The sequence below is a fragment of the Balaenoptera ricei genome, chromosome 11 (assembly GCF_028023285.1).
Source record: "Balaenoptera ricei isolate mBalRic1 chromosome 11, mBalRic1.hap2, whole genome shotgun sequence".
Lineage (NCBI taxonomy): Eukaryota > Metazoa > Chordata > Mammalia > Artiodactyla > Balaenopteridae > Balaenoptera > Balaenoptera ricei.
In genome coordinates, this window is record NC_082649.1 from 53219047 (window position 1) to 53239932 (window position 20886).

The window sequence follows — 20886 nt, forward strand, 5'->3', positions numbered from 1 at the left end:
CCTGGCAGCTCAACTTAACTGGAGAAAAGAGACACATGCTGGCTGCTCTCACTTTAAATTCGTGACCTAGAATCCTTACGTGCCCCGCCCCGGGGCGGGGCGAGGGGCAAGCCCGCCACCTCCTTCCTCCGCCTGAGAGGGCCGCTCATCCCTGCTGCCTCCTCCCTCCCCAAATCTCTCACAGCCCTTCCCTCTTCATCACCCTCACTGCTCTGAATCCTTGACACGTGGCTGTGCAGATGTGGGAGCAAGACGCGATTATCCCTGCTTTACAGGCAAGGAAACAGAGACATTCAGAAGCGAGGTTAACAGCTGGGGCGCGTCCCGGCTCAGAGCCACGTGCGTAAACACAGAGCTCTCCTGAGGGTCCCCCGGGGTCCCCGCCCCTCCGCTCTGCTGCTTGCCTCCTGCTACAACGGTGGACTGTCCTAGCTAAGGACAGACCCTCCGCCTGGCACGGGATCCCAGGCCCTCTCCCAAGTTCCCGCAGGCATCCCCGCCCTCTCTCCCAACCGTTCCCATCAGCATTCAAACATCTTCAGAAACCAAAGTTCTCAGTTCCAGACCTTCGTCCCAATTTTCTGCTTCCCTTTTGCATCAAAGCTCCTTGAAACGCCATCTTTACTCCCTGTCACCACTTTTCTCCCCATCCTCCCTTGAAGCCACCTAATCAAACTTTGACCAAAACAAAGGCAATGGTCCCTCTGCAGGCGCGTCGGCAGCAGTGCCTCACAGCGGAGAACTCCCTTCTCCTTAAAACACTGCCTGTGTGTGACTTCATGTCATCTTGTTCCTCTGCTTCCTACCCCACCCCCTCCCCCCCCAGCTGACCCTCCTCAGTCTCCTCTGCTGGACCCCTCTCATCTCTCCAGCCTTCACATACTGGAGATTCCCCGGACTCGGCCTTTGGACTTTCCCCCTACATTTCTACTCACCCCCTAAAGGGGGGTTGCCATCTCCTGAGCTGGACCACCCTCTGCACATTGTTCACTCTCAAACTGGTACCCAAGCTTCACTCACAAACCCCAGGCTTCTATACTCAGCTGCCTACACATCCTCTCAATTTGGATGCAGAGTGAATGGATCCCTCAGACCCCACAGACCCAAGGTTGAATCTGGGATATCCCCCCAAACACCCCAACCTCCTCTTCCCATAGCCTCTCCCCCCTTGGTAAGCGGGGGTGGTGGTCTGCTCCACTGGTGGCCCTCGATGAACCCAAGCGCCTGGAATTCACACCCCTGCAGAGTCCCCTTGTGGCACTTTAATCAACAGAGTCGGAGTGACACAGTGTCAGTTTGGGGACAAGGCTTATCAGCATCCAGTTTGGACCTCCTGGGAGCTTTGAGCCACAATGTAAGAGTCTGGCTACCCAGCTGGACAGACCATGTGGGAAGGATTCATGGAGACAGAAAGGTTACAAGACTTCATGGGGAGAGAGAGGCCCAGCTGTCCCAGCCACGTCTAGCCCACAACCAGCCCACCAGCTGATGACAGGCACACCAGTGACCACTGGCAAGACCAGCAAAAGAACCACCCAGCTGAGCCCACCCCAGACTGTGAACATAAATAAAATGGTTATTTTAAGCCACTTTGTTTAGGGTGGTCCATCCCTCAGCAATAGGTCACCGAAACAAACAGCAGCTCTAATGTTTATTATTCCAGTTGCTCAGGTTGAAATCTTAGAGTCATTCTTTATTCCTCTTTTGCTCATACCTTACAACCAAACCACATGCAAAAAGGATACCTGAAAAAAAAAAAAAAAAAAAAAAAGGATACCTGTAGCCTGCTGGCACGTCTTCTAAGTACACCCAGAAACTGCCACTGCCCTTGCCATTGTCTGTCACCTCCTCCATTCCCACCCTGACCCTGCTGCCTGCACCCCACTTGCCCTGTCCCAGTTTACTTTCTACAAAAGAGTCAAAATAATCTTTTTAAAATACAAGGAAAGCCCTGCATTCCTTTGTTCAAAGCTCTCCGACGGCCACCCATGTCATCCATAATAACACCCCAAGTCCTCACAATGTCCGACGAGGCGCTCCGATCCAGCCCCTGCTGTCTTGCCAATTTAATTTCCTGCCAGCCCACGCAGGTCAACTCTGCTCCAGACACAATGGCCTCCCTGCTCGTCCTCAAAATGCCAGGCAAGGGCCTCCTTGGGCCTTGTCCACTCCCTGACCCCTCTGGCCTGAACAGCCTTCCACTACATGGTCACCTGGCTGGCTTCCTCATCTGTCACTGTACTCCAGTGACACCTGGAGAATCCTGCGCTGAGCGGCTCCTCTAAGAAGCTCACCCGCCCCATCAGCTTTCAATCCCCACCCGCCATGCTCCGTGTCTCTCCACTGTGTTTGCATCTCCACATTCTTTTCTCTTCTCTCTCTAGTTTATTGTCTGTCTCTTTCCACCGTCACACAAGCTCCGTGAGGCGTGGATTCTAACTGTTTTGTTCACTGTTGCACTCCCAGCGCCTAGAACAGTACCTGGCAGGTTGTAGTACTCAATAAGTACTTGTTAGATGAGAGAGCACATGCATTACTGACGGCTGCCTTTCATAGCCCTGAAAACAAGGTAAAAATCGTCATAAACCCCCAAGCTCAACCTTGCATCCTGTGGGCCCCCCGTCCCTGGAGCCCACAAATTAGCAGGGCAGCAACTCTGAACAACACACGTTTCTCACCTGCTCCAAGGCCTCCAGAGGTTTCCCATCACCCTCAGGATCAAGTTCACCCTCCTTCAATGGCCCACAAGGCTCTGCAGATCCGACCCTATAGCCCCCACTCCAGGCTCCCGCGTGCCCCGCCAGCACACACCCCTCCCCAGCCTCACCGCCTTGTGCGCTCTGGCTTCGCCCATGCTGTTTCCTCCGCCAGGAATGCCCTTCCTCTAGTTCCTTCCACTACTGCCCACTAACCCTTCAGGCTCAACCTACATGTCCCTTAGTCAACGAGCCCTTCCGTGCCCTCCGTCTTCTGTGGCTCCTCCTTTCTCCCTCGTTTTCCTTCCTGGGCTACCCATGATTTGTGCAATTGTAGCAGGATATCCAGTGGAGGAATTCACCAGCAACTTGGGCTTCTGGAACCACAACTGAGGAAGGAGGACAGACGAGGGTGCTTCTGGAGGCAGGACCGGATACCTACTTTGGGGGGCCCAGTGAAAAACAAAAATGCAAGTCCTCTTGTTCAAAATGATTAAGAATTTCAAGACAGCAACAGCAGAGCAGTAAACCAAGCCTGGGATGCTTCTGAGCATGGGGTGCTGTACAACCCCACTGGTCACTTGCCCAGGAAATTGATGACCACGGTTAATGAACTAAAGCAAAATTCAGCACTCAAGGCCCAGTGAGGCTGGTGACCTGGGAATGCAGCTGCGCTGGACACCTCCACAAAGATGGGCTGCGTGCTTATTTTACAGAGAGATCAGAGCTTCAGCCTCAAGTCGAGGAAGGTAACCTCTCCAGGGTGCCTGCTCATCGAACCAAGTGCCGTTCAGGCCAAGCTCGTCCACTGCCAGCTTAGCACAAGCTTAACTGAATGACACAGACAAGAGCCAAGAAGAGGGGAAGAGACAATAAGGAAAGAGATAACCTACAAATAACAAATGCTGGAGAGGGTGTGGAGAAAAGGGAACCCTCTTGCACTGTTGGTGGGAATGTAAATTGATACAGCCACTATGGAGAACAGTATGGAGCTTCCTTAAAAAACTAAAACTAGAACTACCATGTGACCCCGCAATCCCACTCCTGGTCATATAACTGGAAAAAAACATAATTCAAAAGGATACATGCACCCCTATATTCACAGAAGCACTATATACAATAGCCAAGACAGGGAAACAACCTAAATGTCCATCGACAGATGAATGGATAAAGAAGATGTGGTACATATAGACAATAGAATATTACTCGGCCATTAAAAAGAATGAAATAATGCCATTTGCAGCAACATGGATGGACCTAGAGATGACCATACTAAGTGAAGTCAGTCAGACAGAGAAAGACAAATATCATATGATATCACTTATATGTGGAATCTAAAATACGACACAAATGAACATATCTATGAAACAAAACAGACTCAGAGACATAGAGAACAGATTTGTGGTTGCCAAAGGGAAGGGGGTGGGAGAGGGATGGAGGGGGAGTTTGGGATTAGCAGATGGAAACTATTACATATAGGGTGGATAAACAACAAGGTCCTACTGTATAGCACAGGGAACTATATCCAGTATCCTATGATAAACCGTAAAGGAAAAGAATATGAAAAAGAATATATATGTATGTATAACTGAATCACTTTGCTGTACAGCAGAAAGTAACACAGCATTGTAAGTCAACTATACTTCAATAAAATTTTTTTTAAAAAAGGAAAGATACAATTTCATCAACATTTTTACAGGGCAGGGCAACAAAAGCCCAGAAGCCTCATGGGACAATAAAAGGTTTCCCTCTTCCTTTCACAAGTATTTCAGCTTGTCAAATGTTCCCTTGGTTTCTGAATAACAGCTTCTTCCCAGTAAATAAGTTAATAAACAATAGATTAGAAAAGTTTTTCTTTCTGATAGCTGACTGTTGGATAAACATGTTTGCTCTTTTAGGAAAAGGCAATGTACACTTCTCATGATTTCCATATTTTAAAACAAGAGGGACTTCCCTGGCGGTCCAGTGGTTAGGACTCTGAGCTTTCACTGCAGGGGGCATGGATTTGATCCCCGGTCAGGGAACTAAGATTCCACATGCCGTGCGGCGCAGCCAAATAAAAAAATTAAAAAATAAAACACAGGAGCCAGAAGGTGATGTCTCTGAGACACTCCACCTGCCGTCATACAGTCCCCTCGGTGCTGTTGGGTTTCTCCACATCTGACCTGGGCAACTTCGCTTACTCTGACAGTCTCTCTCCTGTATCACTCAGGAGTCTACATTGAATTATAGAATATGATCCACGATGCAAATATGATTCACATGGTGACCCAGTACACACGTATCAACAGAACTAAAAAGTTTCACCTGCTGTACACTCTGGTATTTCCTAATGTATTTTATTTCATTTTTTAGAAATGATCATCTGACCCACTAAATTGGTTTTACAACCCACAAAACGGGCTGTGAACCAGAGTTTGGAAACATGGTTTGGGGTCAAATTAGTGATGTCACGGCCCAGATTGCAGCCCCCAGGTCTTCACTCAAAGCTCCGTCTGAGTGGTCTACACCATCCACAGGAATCAGAAAGGGGGCTTTTAAAAAGGCAAGCACTTAAAACGATTCTTCTAGCAAAAAGGATGCAAATTACACGGCCAGGAGACAGAAATTAAGGGAAGGCAGCAGGAGGTCAGCTTGGTGTGTGGAGCCCCCGAGCAGAGGGCAGGGAAAGGGGAGACAAGGGAACCTTCCAGGTCACACTGCCCACAGCATGGGTCCCCAATCCCATGGAAAGTAGTGCAGGTCCCCAGGATGTCAGACTCCCTCATGATCAAACCCATAAGAACATCCCCAAGAAAAGGCTTTTCTGTCCCCTCTGAGGCTCCCTGTTGTCACCTTCCTCTTCAAAGAGCCTGTCTCATCCGCCCCCTCCCTCTCGCTGGTCTGGCCTCCAGGCCAAGCTGAACTCGTGGAATCCAGCCCCTTCCCTTCGGCCAAACAAGCCCACGACCCTCAAGGCAGTTTCCCCAGGCTGCGCCTTCAGGGGCTCCAACCATTTCAAGTAGGCCTTCCAGGATCCAGAACTTTCATTCCCAGCACGCCCTCCCCGTGGTCACGTCCCTCCCTCCTAATCACGATGCACCTACCGAAACTGAGCAGGACCCTGTGGGGCTCCCGGGCATGGAAGCCCTTCAAACAGTTGTTAATCAGGGAAGGGAGGGGATACAGAGACAAGAGAGGAGCAGCCAGGAAACAACAGTGCAGCCTTGGGGCAGCGTCCTGGTTCCGCCTCAAGGGATACACATAATAATATCCTTGAGCTCCTCTGCAGAAAGATAACCCCCAACAAATGGAAAATGTTAGCATTCTTCATTCCACAGAAGACCACCTGAGGCCAGATTGGAGGAGTGCAGGCCCTGCACACACCCTGATCCTTATCAGCAACCCAACCCTTGAACTCCTTACCTCCTGGTTTGAGACACACAGTTTTGAGGGGCAGGAGCTCGCTGTGTCCCCCTTTGCCTGGCAAAGCAAGAAAGCTATTCTTTACTACTTCACCCAAAACTCTGTCTCCAAGATTCGATTCGGCACCGGTGCAAAGAAGCCGAGCTTTCGGCATCAGCATCAGGACGGGCAAGGGAACCCGGGTGGGCTGGACAGCCGAGTCCAGGCATCTCCCACCACCCACAACGCTCCCGATGCCCCCACGCCTCTCCGCCGCACGCAGAGCGGCCTTCCCTCTCGCCTCCAGAACGAAGCCACTGCCCGGAGGCGGGGGAGGCTCCACGGGGGGCCATCGCCGGCCATCAGCGTGGAGGATGCTGGGTCCTCTCAACGAGGTTTCCCGGGATGGGTGCAGCACCAACAAGAGTTATTGCGCGTCTACCAACCAGCAGGCACACAGCTCTCCACGTGGGCAGTGAGGTCTGGATCACCAATGGGGTTAAGGCCAATGACAGCCAGCAACAGGAGGTGGCCAGCTGCCCAGAGGCGGGGGTGGGGGTGGGGTGGGGGTGGGGTGGGGGGGGTGGTGCAGGTGGAGGCGACCTCACTCTTGCCCACACCATTTCCTTCCTCCTGTTTTCTCCCTGTGGCCAATGTGCCACGTCCATCTCTCTAGGTCACCTTTAATCCTCTCTAGGACACAGCAGGAGACAAAGAAACCCCATCTTGAATTCTCCTTATCATCTTGTGTGCTTTCCCTGCTCTCAAAGTATCGCAGCTCCTCCCGAGAGAGAAGCAAATGCAAGGCTCATGCTCTGGGGATGATCGTTCACATAAAATATCCTTTCCAATAATCCCTGGAACATCCATACTTGACCGCAGCTCTGACCTTTCCCCACTCTGCATCCCCAATCTCCCGAGCGGGAAAGCCTGTGAGGGACAGAAAGCACCCAGACGACTGGCCACAAGCCCCAGGGGACACGCCCACCTACCTTGGTCAGATCCATTCCAAGTTTGAGCTGAGAAATGAGGTGAAGGATTACACTGCGCTGATCCTCCATGACGCCCACTTCTGCCTCTTCCTGATCTTCAGCGTCACTTTTCTCATCTTCTGACAAAACCAATTCGGGGCCTGAGTTTGGCTAAAACGAGATCATCAGTAAAAATCACCAGCTTGGTCCTGAGAAGTGAGAAGCACAGCACCGAACCCATGTGCTTAGCAAGGGCAGAGAGCCCAAGCCTGCCCAGATAGAGTTTCTCCATAAACTGGTCCTCCCGGCCGTGGGGCAGAAGACGATGTTTGGGGTGCAGGCCCCATCTTTAAGCACCTCAGGAGCCCTCTCATCTTCCCCCTCACCTGTGAGTGAACCTTCTAGCCTAAGCACCTCCCCCGACAAGAAAGCTTCCTGCCCTCTAAGAAACTAACTATAATAGTCAAGTGTGCGTCCCTTCACCTTGGCTATTCCCAAATAATATTCTCCTGTTAACTTGTACAACCCAGGGCACTACAGCTAATGTAAATTTCTCTGTTTATAAGCAGAAGTCAGACACCCGTGAAACTGACATTACCTTATTTATGGGAAAATTTACTCTGAAATTATTTCTATTCCCATTAGTGAATATCACTACAGCAAGTGTTTAAAAAAAAAAAAAAAAAAAAAAGGCTCAGTGCTGGCATTAATTTATGGAGGGAAACAAAAATGAAAATGTAAAGAAAAAGTCCAAAATTTTATAATAATGCTAAGCTTCAACCTGGCTAACAGACCCTGCACTTCCCTTGGTGCAAGTTTTATTCATTCAGTTGCTTGATTCCAGTTTTCCAAATTACAGAGAAAGCAGGCAAGTTAATTAAATATGCAAGGTGGATTGCTGAGCGCATAATTTTCTAATACCTAACTACCAAGAACTCTGGCTACAATTACAGCTGTCCTCACAATTCTGTTGAAAGAAATAATCTTATTCACCATTCTTCATTTATGTATGTTCTCATAGTACTTGTTTCTATGTCAGCAAAAGCACTCTACACAAAACACTACATTATTGTTTCTAATTACTGTTGACTGGTCAGACATAATGAACTTATTAACACACAGAAACACGGGAGCCCAAACATTTTAATATAAAAGGATACAGACTTGCCCAGATATCCAAGCAAAAACTAATGATTTTCAACCTCATTAGACAGAACCATCTCATCTACTTCCAAAACACAGAAGTTATTTAGCGATCAAGGTGTTGATAATTGTCCGACCTCACATACACGTGCTGGTCCTTCCTCACCAACACTCCAGAGGAAATACGGTGCTCTTTCCACTGGGGTAGCATTTTTAAAATTTCAGTTGAAATGGACATTTACCATAGACATACTGCTCAAATTAGTCCCAAGGCCATGAGGCTTTCCTCCAGCCACAAGCCAAGTTTCCATCATGTGCCTGGTTCCCTAGACTCATGTCATGTGTGCTATGTGACATCATTGGAAAGGTGCTTTGCTAGAAATACTGAAATAACTGAGGGCCCCTGACCCCCACCATGGTCCAGAGAAGACTAACCAGAGGGGGAGTCTGGGGCCATGGGCCACCCTGATTCCACACTGGGAAATCAGAGACAGAGGAACAGGAACCAGCACTTGCTGTCAATGCCCGGAAGCCCCCACCTCTCCTCCAGCTTCAGCGCCCATGGCGGCCAAGGTCACTGTGGTTACGAGTCCGACGGGCTAAAGCAGGGCCACCCTCCCATATACCTGCCCTCCCGACCTTCCCTGCTCCTTCCCCCTCCTCTGGGTTTCAGGCAAGTTTTAAAGGGTGGCTGTCTCCTTTCACTGTGAGTTTGCATTTCCCGTCAGTTGCCACCAAAGCCAGAGAGCTCAGACACACTCCCTTCAATGCCAAGGTGATGGAGCTGCTACTTCCTTTGCAGTGACCTGCTGGGTGGTCACCTATATTAGCAGACATCCCCTCCACCCAGGGCAGCGGGGCAGGAGAGGGCAAGGCCTGGGTATCTTGTGTGGGAGGAAAAAGGACAATCGAAAGCAAATCACGCTACCATCCTGCACTCAAGGGGGTGGGCGTAGCTTTCAAGGTCCTTATACATCTCAACAAGAAAGGGAGCTCCATGGGAAAAGAATCTGAAAAAGAACAGATACATGTGTGTGTGTAACTGAATCACTTTACACCTGAAATTAACACAACACTGTTAATCAACTATACCCAATATAAAATAAAAATTCAAAACAAAAACCAAAAAATAAAAAGAGAGAGAGAGAAAAGGAGCTCCATCTGGAGTGCAATTGTTCCTGCTTGAAATTAGCTGCTCTCACAGAGCACTGATTGTAAACTAAACAAATCAATAGCTCAAGTAAGTTTTATGAAGTGAAGAATTGTTCTTTCTTCTGAAAGTGTGATTCTCCCATCTGCCCACAAGCCAGTGCACCCCTCCCACCCACTGCCACACTCACGGGGAGATGCTTACAGACCACAGGGACCAAACCTCTCCTGCTGTCTGCCTTCCTTGGAAACCAAACCCAGCTGGTCCCTGACATCCAGGAGCCAAGAAGCCTTCTGCGAGATCCTGCCACATCATACGAAGAACATACATTACTGTGCACACAAACCTCTCCAGCTTGTCCCACTTGAATCAACATCACATTTCCTGTGTCTGGTGATACCGTCAGGGACACTGGCTCCAGCAAGGAGAATGGAGGCTGGTGCACAGGCCTCAGAAGCTGACTCACTCCAGGGCGACTGGCCGCCAGAGCTCCTGGGGGCCCTGAAGTCCCGCCAAGGGAGGAAAGGCCACAGGGAGCCTGACACACATTTCCTCACTGGCACAGACCCTTAGCAAATGGTGCCCTAAGCTTAAACAAGGATCCAGCAACATTTCTGTCTCCTGCAGCTTCGGAAAACTTGCAAAAAGTCTCTTATCCAACCTTGAGTGAATAATCAGGGTTTTAAAAAAAAGCTGGTTTCATTCATCACATTGTCAGTGAACATCTTAGAGGACACCCCCAATTCCACCCACACTGGAACTCAAGTCCATATGCAGAAGGTGAGACCACCCTCTGGTGTGGGTCCAAAATGGGGGCGCGTGGATGGAGGGTAGGGGTCCCCAACAGGGCATGTCGGTCTGAAGGAGGTCAACTGGCCGTGTAAACACCCATCAGTGGGCACCCACAAAGCACCCATGGTTAGCAGGGGCTCTGAGAAATGGAGATTTCGAAGAACCAGGCTTTGATGGAGTTTTCAAGACAGAACACCTTCCCTTTTAGGGTCAAGGGTTTGCAGATTCTGCTGTTCCGATGTGAAATCCACAACAACGGTAACGGTCAGTGGATCCAAGTCTGCTTTCCACAGTCAGGCCCACGTGCTCATCACATCCTCACCCTCCCGCTCATCAAGTTCTGCTCCTCTCCTGGGTGCCCCTGTATGCCCACACCCTCCAATACCAATGGATTTCTGCTTGTAAAGTGATGGCGACCGTCCCGAGGTGACCAAAGGTGGCAGAACGGTCTTTCTCCACTGCAGAAGAAAACTGAAAGTAAGAAATGGCTTTATAACGCTGAGAAAGTTCCTAAGACTCAAGCAAGAAGAATCTTTAAATACTGCCGTTCCCCAGAGAGCTTTGCAAATGAGCCAGCCCGAACCGTAAAAATGTACGCAAACTTGAAGATAAAATGGAATGAGAATATGTTATAAAGAGAAGCGGGCTTTGGGAAAAAGAGGTTTTTAATCAAAACAAAAAATTATGACAGTATTTCTACCACATGAGTACCGCAGGACATGGCGTGCTACAACAATCCAGTGACTCTTGCCTTGTTAGCAAATGGGGGGGACGGACAAGCAAAGGTGATGGACAGGAAAAGGCCACCTGGCAGCTGGGGTCCAGGGGCACCCCCGGTAGCTCAGCAGTGACCTGGGCCCTAAAGCAAGGATTCTTAACCTGGGCCCCGTGGACACTCGTTAAGATACCTACCCATACCCTTGACATTTCATATACAAATTGTGTGTCTGGGCTTTTTATGGAGAGAGGGTCCTGCTCTCCTTGGATTCTTAGAAGGGTATCTGCCCGGGGCTGACCTCAGGCCTCGCAAGGTCTGCAGGGTCTCAAGGTCTGAAGGGTCATGGAAGAGAGATGGGCTCCCAGGGTGGGAAGTGGTCGAATCAAAGACGGTCCCAGCACCTGCAGACATGTCCCTGCCTCATCACCAACCTCTACTCCTTATCTGATAGGGGGCAGCTCCTCCACGGGCCGAGGACCAAAGCCAGAAGCAACACCGTGACTTGAGTTAGGTTTATGTGGGTCCAGCAGTCTTGTCAAGGGGGACACCGGTGTAGGGGAGACACTGAACTTTGTTAGCGTCTCTTCTTTTGCACAAAATTTTAATTCTTTAATATAAATGCAAATTCCAAGCAAGCCTGAAATTCCAACCTCTTTTATTCAATACACATATGTGATTTAATTACAGTTGGAGTCAGTTCCAGGAAAAAAAAACCCCAGGAAACAGACATTTATCTTTAGAGTCCATTCAATTCCTTGTCGGAGGTCTCACTCCACCCCACGCTCCCAAATCCACCCCCCCCTTCCCAGGCCTCGCTCCTATTTTCCCTTCCTCAGACGGTGTACGTCTCTCTTCACAACGATCTCTCCTTCTTTCTTAACTGAGACCTGGCCCTCAGACAGCTGGGGCCAGTATAAGCAGCTGGATCTATTGTACTAACATCCTCTTTAACCTAATGTCTTAAAGGGCTAACCCCTGAGACTCAAGGCATTAGAGAGAGGCCTGTGCATTACCCAGCCTTCCAAAAAGCCTTTTCACTGTTGGGCAGGGAGCAGCTCCACAAAGAGCCCTGAAAACCCAGACATGCAGGTGTGAGGGGTCTCCTCCAGCAAGGATCAGGATGGACTCCTATAGCCATCTTCTGCCAGGTAAATAAGCATCCTGGAAGAGGTATTCTTAACTAAACAACGTCTTCAACAGAAAAACATAATCCACTGAGCTCAAGTTAGCCACCTCTCTCCTGAAATTCTCCCTGCCCAAGATACAAAGCCAGCTAGAGAATGAATGTTCTCCTCTGGCAGCGGACACACTTCACCTCAATCGTTTTTAAAGCCTGGCATCTCTCCCCGCACGCTGGTACCTTGGCGTGGAGGCACAGCTGGGCTGAGCCATCCCAGAGAATCTTGGCATTGAATGCAAGAACACAACGTAGCCCAGATATCGTCCTTACAGGAAAAGGGGGGAACCCAGCCATGTCAAGAAGACTCTCTGGTATTCTGGGGACCAGCAAAAGGTGGGCAGTGGGGAAGAAGACCCAGAGCGTCACCACCCTCAGACACCCTCAAATGACAGCAATGCCTGTATCACAGCAGCAGGCAGAAGAGTAACCAGGAAATGACGTGTCCTCCTAGGCGACGTGCTTCTCAAGCCCACAACTACACAGAACATGCAATGACATGCAATCACGGCCACCAGGGCGAGCCTGCTTTTGCTCACTAGGGGATAAAAGTCAAGAGAAGCGGGTCTTCCAGAGAATAAGAGGTTTTAGGAAAAACAGGAACATGAAACACGGACAGAGCTTAGGGGGTCAGAGATACTGGGAGGGTGGGTACATGGAGACAGACCAAGGGGACCAAAAAAAAGGAAATGCAGTGAATACTAGAAGAAAAGCAAGAGGGTCTGAGTGTCTAAGAGGTACAAGCACCCAGGGACCAACAACCAAACCAATTTTTTTTTGGTTCTAATGAGAATGGTATTACTGCCTCTTTAATTTCTAGTCATTTTTTCATCTCAATATTCACAGTGTATTTAACCAAGTTATCACAACCACTACTTGGTCCTCAGAGCGCATCTTCATATCAGTAACATTTTATCAGTAAATCCTAAGAAGCCCCGCCTGACAGCCCAAGGTCACGAGAACTGGCACAGCTGGATCCGAGGACCCAGTCCAACTCGGGGCTCAAATCAATAGCCTCAGCAGAGCCTGGAGCCCCCAAAGACAGCCAGCCGTCCAGCAAATTCCACCAGTAATTTCTGGCCCTCATTCCCCAATAGGAAACGTCTACCCCGTGACTGTCAAGTGCACGGCCCTCCCTACCACGCACTTGGAACAATTATCTCCCGAGGACAGACACAGACGTGAAGTTTGTCCTCTGAACGTGCACTGGTTGCTCCCGGGGACCTACTGTTCTCCCCACGCTCAGCACAGGCGGGGTTTCTCCTCCAGACGAGTCTCTCTCGTGCGTGTCTCTAATTCCCCAAAAGTAGGCCATCCTTGCCCGGTGTAAGGGCTCTCGGTCGGAACGGATGGATGCTTGTCTCTGGTCACAAGTCATGCCAGAGGGCTGCCGTCGGACACACGTCTTCGGATGGTGTCTGGTCCGGCTGACGGCCCTCGGCCCTGATGCAGGGCGGCAGCTGAAGGCTCCTCACATGTACCGTCCTCTCTGCAGAGCCACGTCGAAGCCAGGCCACCGACTGTGCCTCGGAGGCCACTTCCTTAGTTAGGGGACCTTATCTGGCCATTTGGAGGTAGGTACAATGAGGCCACTGTGGCGGGGCGGGGGGGACCTGACGGAGAAGTTGGCTCTTATCCTTGACAGGTTCAAGTACAAACATGTCCACGCAGCCTGCTGGTCCCAGCTGCCATCTGGGGGGCACTGAGTTGGCTGCCACTGCCATCATAATCCTTCTGCCACCTCCCAGTGGACGCGCTGGCTTTCTGGCTCTACCCACACATACATACACATTTACCACACTTGGCTCTCACAGACTGCAAGGACAGATGCTCGTCCTGAGCAAAGGGGCCGACCTGCAGAAAGGTTAATTTTAAATCAAACACATCCTGGAAGGCAGAAGGAAGTTGCTTCCGGGGAGGGGGGTGGAGGGCGGGGGTACATTCATCATCAGCCAAGGTCATCGGGAACATCACACCAAGAAGATTCAAAAAGCGTTCCTTTCAAGACACAAGAGGTAAGCATTCAGAGGGAGGAGAATCGCCAGCCCTTTTCCAGCATCCGTGTGTCTACTTGAAAATCATTTTAAATGAAAGCAGAAAAGAAAGGAATTGCGAAGGAGCAAAGGAAACCTCAAGAAAGCACCGCAAAGGAAAAAGGAAGCAGCAGCAGCAAACAAAGGGGGAGGTGATTATTTTGCAGTTGAGGTTTTGGAAGCACATCAGCGGGACCCCTGGCCCAGGCATGTGGGCACCGGGAATCAAGGGGAGGGTGCCAGCGTGGTGGGTCAAGCAAAGTGCCGGCGCCGCATCCAGTGCTTTATGGCCTTTTCTCCATCAGCAAAAGTCCAGCCCTTTCCAGCCCAGCCCAGCACTGAATTCACAGCCGGGCCGAGGGCTCAGCAAAGCTCTGCGGGGTGAAGGGGCACGCCCACCGTGCCCTAGTCCTGGGTGGCACCAGCAGCACGGGTCACGCTTCCCAACTCACAGGAAGCCCCTGAGGATGGGGATAAAGGTCACGAGAAGGAGAAGAAAGAGGATGCATCACCACAGCTCTGCAAGGCAGCAAAGCGTCCAGGGAGAGCTCTGCGCGGTGGCTGCAGCGAGACGGTCCTGGACATAAATCCTGAACCCGCCACCTTCCACCTGGCAGGCTGTCTCCTCACCTGTGAAGTGGAGATGGTAGCACCCACCCCCTGGAGGGCTGCGGAGAGGCCCGGGGAAGCCAGGGCACGGGAAGTGGGTGCAGAGGGAACACTGAGCAAAAGCCTGCTGCTCTCGTGAGGCTGCGGCATCCTCATGGGCACATGGTGGACCTGCGGCCACGGGGATCTAGAAACCACAGCTGAAGTGCCCACCACCCCTGCTTGTGCTCGTTCCCATCTCGGCAGCCTCCTTCTGGAAGCTGCAGGATGCCGCCCATGCTGTCTCCCAGGCCCTCCCCAGCAATGATGACACCGAGGGTTCTGGGGCTGCAAAGGTCCAGGCCCCCCAAATAGTCCATGGCCCTGACCACGAGGTAGCATCACTTCCTGGACCTGGGGCTGCAGCAGGAAGGGATTCATAGAAATCCACCCTCCAACAAATCTCAGCCAAGAGTCACATGCAGATCCGGGAACCACATGGGACAAACACACAGTAGCCAGGACAGTGAATCGCAGAGTGCAGGCCATCCCCTGGCCTCAGGAGACCTGCTGTGGTCTGCAGGGAGTGACAGGACGGGGGTGCCTGCCATCCAAGGCTACCCAGGAAAGGTAGGGAAGAAATTCCCTGAGACCCATCCTAGCCCTCCTGGCCTCTGGAAAGAGGAAAAGTGGTGGTTTAAGACATAAAAGGACCCCCCCACTCCTTCTTGGGGTGGGCTGAAGGGTAAGCAGTCACCAGGCCTGAACGAGTTACCATTGCACCAGCCTCCTCGAACTCAAAGCACCGCATGAGATACTGAAGACGGAAGGATGCGGTCTTAAGCCACGGTCTCTGCATTCAACCAGCGGGGATCTGTTGGAGGACCTTCCTTTCTCCAGCCCTGGGTGGGACTGGTAAGTTCCCAACTCATCATTCGAGACTTAGTTCAATCAGGCTTCACGGGGGCAGAGGCGATGCCTCCATCCTAACCAGGAATCCCTAAGCACCCGTCCGCACCCAGCTCGGCACTTGCCCAACTGTATTTATGCAACTGCCCATCTATCTGCTTTCCCGTCGCAGCAGGACCGTCAGCCCTCTTTTGGTACAGGAACACTGATGATCGGGGCTGGCTGCTTAGGGCTCTGGGTCGATGTGGATTAGAAGCCTCCTCCAGGATCTGGGAGGAAAAATGCCCTGACCCAGCAGCAACATCAGCCGGGAGCTCAGGAGGGGAGACCAACAGCCATGAGATTGTCAGCTCACCCAACTCAGAGCTCCGTGATGACGGGAAGCCTGTCTTACTCAGGCTTTCATTTCTAGAATCCCAACACAAAGCCTGGTTTTATAATAGCTGCTCAGTTTAAAAAAAAAAAATTGTAAGGACTGAATGAATAAAACTGAAGAAAAATTGGGAAAACTGGAGCGTGCAAGGACAAAATCCAGATTTAAAATGAGAAGGCCAGCCAGTCACAGAAGACCACACATGACATGATCCCACTTATATGAGATGCCCAGAACAGGCCAATCTACAGGGACAGTAAGTAGATTAGTGGTTGGTGGGGGATGGAAGGACGGGGGGATTTGAGGTGACAGCTAAGAGGTAAGGTTCCTTTTGGGGTGATGAAAATATCCTAAAGCTGACTGTGGTGCTGGTGGTACATAGCTGGCAGCACCCTCAAATCCACGGGATGGCACACTTCAAATGGGTGAATTGACATGGCATGTGAATTATATCTCAATAAAGCTGTTATTTTAAAATTAAAAAAAAATAATAAAAGGACACATGATGCAAAGTCAAACAAGGCCAGAAGGAAGGTGACGTGTGCAGAGCCAGACTCTGGCCTGAGTCTCACCAAGGAGCAGCACTTAGGGTGGCACAGAAAGGCGGGGCCCTTCCAACCAGAGTGACGTGACAGGGAGGTTTGGCTCAGCCCAGACTGTATGTGGCTTTGACCTTAGGACTAGACTCACTCCCTTGGAAAGCCCATGTGATTGATGCCGTGGCTTTAAACCACTTGTACACTGATGGCTTCTAAGTTTATATCTCAAGTTCAGCCTTCTCCCCTGACTTCCAGCTTTGTGTGTCCAAGTGTCTATCCACACACCCTGAGCTATTAGGCAGAACAACGGACTCCCAGACACGTCCACGTCCTAATCCCTGGGACCTGTGAATATGTTACTTTACATGAAAAAGTGGCTTTACAGATGTGATTAAAGCCTGGAATCAGAGCAAGTATCCTGGTTTATCCAGATGGATCCAACAGAATCACAGAAATCCCTAAAATTCGAGAATCTTTCCTGGCTGTGGTCAGAAGGAGGAGATGTACCCATGGGAACTGGTCAGACATGCAGCACTGCTGGCTTTGAAGATGGAGGAAGGAGCCACAAGCCAAAGAAAGCAGGCAGCCTCTGGCAGCTGGAAAAGGCAAGGAAATTGAGTCTCCCCTAGAGCCTCCAAGAAAAACCTCGATTTTAGCTCCGTGAGACCTATGTCGGACTTCTGACCTACAGAACTATAAGACGATCAGGTTGCATTGTTTTAAACCAATAAGTCTGTGACACTTTGTTACAGCAGCAATAGAAAATTAACACACTACCTAATAGGCATATTAAACATAATATATCCAAAACACACCTTTCAACTCACACCTCCAAAACGTGATCCTCTGTCTCAGGAAATGGCAACTTCATTTTTCCAGCCACTCGGCCAAAAGCCTCAGCACCACCCCTGACTCCAGTCTTCCTCACGTTCCACCCACACCACAGCCCCCAGCAAACCCTGCCAATTGCATCCGGAATCCGATTGCTCTCACAACCTCCACTCCCTGGCACAGGTCACCGTCAGCTCTCGCTTATTTACTGCAACAGCTTCCCATCAAGTCTCCCGCACGCCCTCTATGGCCTCGGTCTCCTCACAGCAGCCAGCAGGCCTCTTCAGTCATAAAGCAGATTCTCTAACTCATGCTCAAAACACTCCCCACTTCCTTCAGAATCAAGGTTCTTATTGGGGCCCATGAGGCCCCATGTGATCTCGCCCCACTGCTTCTCTTACCTTCCTTCCCACCGCACCCCTCCCACACCCTCCTCAGGCCCTGCCAGCCACTTTCTGTTCCTAGAACACATGAAGTGCATGTCTACCTCAGGGCCTTTGCACCTGCTGTTACCACCCTTCTCCCCCTAGATTCCTGCATGGCTTCCTCCCTCCCTTCACTCAGATCTCTACTCAAGAGTCACCTAACCATCCTCCCCACCTTCCCCATCATGCCCCCACCCCGCCCCCGCTGCTCCTTCCCTCCTGGCACTGATCGTATCATATGCTGATTGATCACCTCTGTCCCCTGGAGAAGGTCAGCTCACGAGAACCAGGCTGTGTTTTGTTCACTGTTGTGTCTCTATCAACAAAGATAGGACTTGACACTGACATATTCCTTGAATGAGTAAATACACACTTGGCTTTCCCCTTTGGAAGTGAGCAACTACTGACGATCACTAAGAGGCTGAAGAATATAACCCAGGCCCCAAGGAACGGCCTGTTAATTAAGCCACAGTGTGACTGTCACAGGGGTGATGGGCACACTGAGAACCGTCCTGGAAGCTTCCTGCAGCCACGGTTCAGCGTGAGGGAGAACGGCGTGCACTGGGAGTGGCAGAGAATGTCCCCCACTCCCCTTCCCTTTATTCCACAAACAGACCCATCAGGCTCCGCGTGAGGCACAGGAGAGGAGCACAGACGGCGTAGGACACGGCCTGGGTCCCCCTGGGCCTGCAGCCTCTGTGCGGACAGTGGCTGGTGTGGGTTCCCAGTTGCAGGGTCAACAGTGAGCACCGCAAGAGCCACGGGGGAGCAGCAAGGCGGCGGCAGGCAGTTCAGAAGGAAGAAGCAAGCTCTGGAGGGAGCAAATGGAGCCAGCAGCAAAACTGGACGCAATGTCTACAGGTGGCATTATTTTAGTCAACCAGGAGCCACAGAGGAGAGAGCTCAGGAGATTCAGACGCAGCGTCATTCAAGTGGGAAAGGGCCGTTAGCATCTCCCACACCTCAACGGCCCCCTGCAGCACCCCGCCTTCTCTGTTTCACTCACCATCCTCCTTGTCACCCAGGTTTGAGGCCTGCAGGTTCACAGACACCTCCCCGGCGCCCCAGCACCCCAACACCCACCCGCTTACACATCCCTTCCCTCTCCCATCTCCGCCATCACACGCTGGGCCTCGGGCACATCTCACAGGATCCGAACACTTGCCAGATTCTCATCTGCTCCAGACCCCTCCTCTTACGCTCTGTTTCATAGTGCACCACTAGAATGATCTTCCCAAAACATGCGCTTCTCTGTTCAAAGTCTTCAAGGCCATCCCATTGCCCAGAGAAAACGATCCACTCACTCAGCCCACCATTTCGGGCTTTGCTCCCCCAGACCCTTGTTGTCACATCCCCTCCTGCTCTTCACCTAATCCTCCTCCAGCCTAGACTTACCCTGCCCGGCGCGGTAGCCACCAGCCACAAGTAGGTATTTAAATTAATTAAAATGAAATACAATTTAACCAGCCACATTGTAAGTACTTAGCGGCCACAGGCGGCTGGTGGCTACCATATTGGTCAGTTGGCAAAGAAAATACTTTCATCATCGCACAAGTTCTACACTTTATTTTATTTTATTTTAATATTTATTTATTCATTTATTTGGTCGCACTGGGTCTTAGTTGCGGCTTGTGGGCTCCTTAGTTGCGGCCCACAGGCTGCTTAGTTGTGGCATGTGAACTCTTAGCTGCGGTATGCGTGTGGGATCTAGTTTCCTGACCAGGGATGGAACCCAGGCCCCCTGCATTGGGAGCGCGGAGTCTTAACCACTACGCCACCAGGGAAGTCCCGAGTTCTACACTTTAAATGTCCCCCCAACTCATTTCCATGCCTCCCACCATTTGTGATTTCTCTGCAGAAAGAGCACCCATGCCCTGATGCAGGCTCTGATGATCCCGGGGCAGAGGGAATCCCTCTCTCCTCTAACATCCCACACGGAGGCCTCGCCAGGGTCGTTCACAGGTTACTGCCTTGCCTATCTTTTCTTAACATTTTGGCAATAAAAAGCTCAGTGAGAACAGATCATTTTAAAACTCTAAAATTCCTACTGAACCACAGATGAACCATTTTACAAGCACCTTCACCGAAGAAACAAAAAGACGACGGAATGATATATCGGGGGGGGGGGGTCCCCCTGTGATTTGCTTCTTTCGTAACCATGGATGCGCATCGAGAACAGAATTCTGGCTTTCTATATCCACAGTTGTTAATGATTTATGTTTTGTGCTGAGTGATGGATTTCTTCTGATTCTACAGATGGTGAATGCCTCTATTCAGAAAATAAACACAAGGAGACTAAAGTCGATGGCACCCCCTTAGTGGTCCTTTCAGAGTCTACACCTGATGCTGCTAATTGCTAGACCACCTTGCTTCTTCCACACATTATGCAGTCATGGGCTCGTACTTAGAGGCAGGCACAGGGAAAAACGATGCAAAGCAAGGAGGGGATGCAGAATGGAGCAGGGGGAAGCCCAGAATCAGGCCTAACACGTGGTCCCGAACCTGCAGCCTCAGCATCGCTGGGAACTTGACAGAAATGCAAAGTCTGGGCCCCATCCCAGACTTCCCGACCTGTGTTATGTTTGTGGGGATGGGGGTCCAGACCTGTGATATGTTTGTGTTTTGACGTTGATTTTTGAATCGAAATAGAATTTCTATGTGGTGCAATGTACAGGCCTTAGTGCGTAGTTCCATGAGTTATGACAAATCACTTTATATTCAATTACTTTTTTTTTCTAACACCTTAACTATTTTTAAGTGTACAGTTCAGTAGTATCAACTCTATTCACATTGCTGGGCAACAGATTCCTGGAACTTTTTCATCTTGCAGAACTGAAACTATACGCCCACTGTAGGCTTCCAGCCCAGCTCCTCCCCTACCCCTGGAGAACCTGAGTTTTACCAAGCCCCCCGGGTGATTGGAATGCACGCCAGCACTTGAGAAACCGCTGCTCCAATGATCCCAGGCCATAGGGGCTCCAGGGAGCAGCCCAGAAAAGCAGCAGGCGTGTTAGAGGCCTGGCACCCAGGAAAGATGTAGCAGGAAGTGTGTCACTGGCCTCTTCTGATTCCCCAAACCCAATCCTGAGTGCCCAGTGTGGACATGGGAGTCAAAGACGGACAAATGGACAACTTCTATCAAAATCTTGTGTAGGCA

The 20886-nt window shown here is 50.7% G+C and overlaps 1 protein-coding gene across 2 annotated transcripts in view; it reads right to left on the reverse strand.

The window, feature by feature from the left end:
* The window catches only part of OSBPL10 (oxysterol binding protein like 10), a 377400-nt gene that overhangs the window by 26420 nt on the left and 330094 nt on the right, over nucleotides 1–20886 (reverse strand). For both annotated transcript variants that reach the window (XM_059939069.1, XM_059939068.1), the window contains exon 7: nucleotides 7073–7222. In XM_059939069.1, the coding sequence (XP_059795052.1) occupies nucleotides 7073–7222 (150 nt within the window). The remainder of the gene's footprint in view (nucleotides 1–7072; nucleotides 7223–20886) is intronic.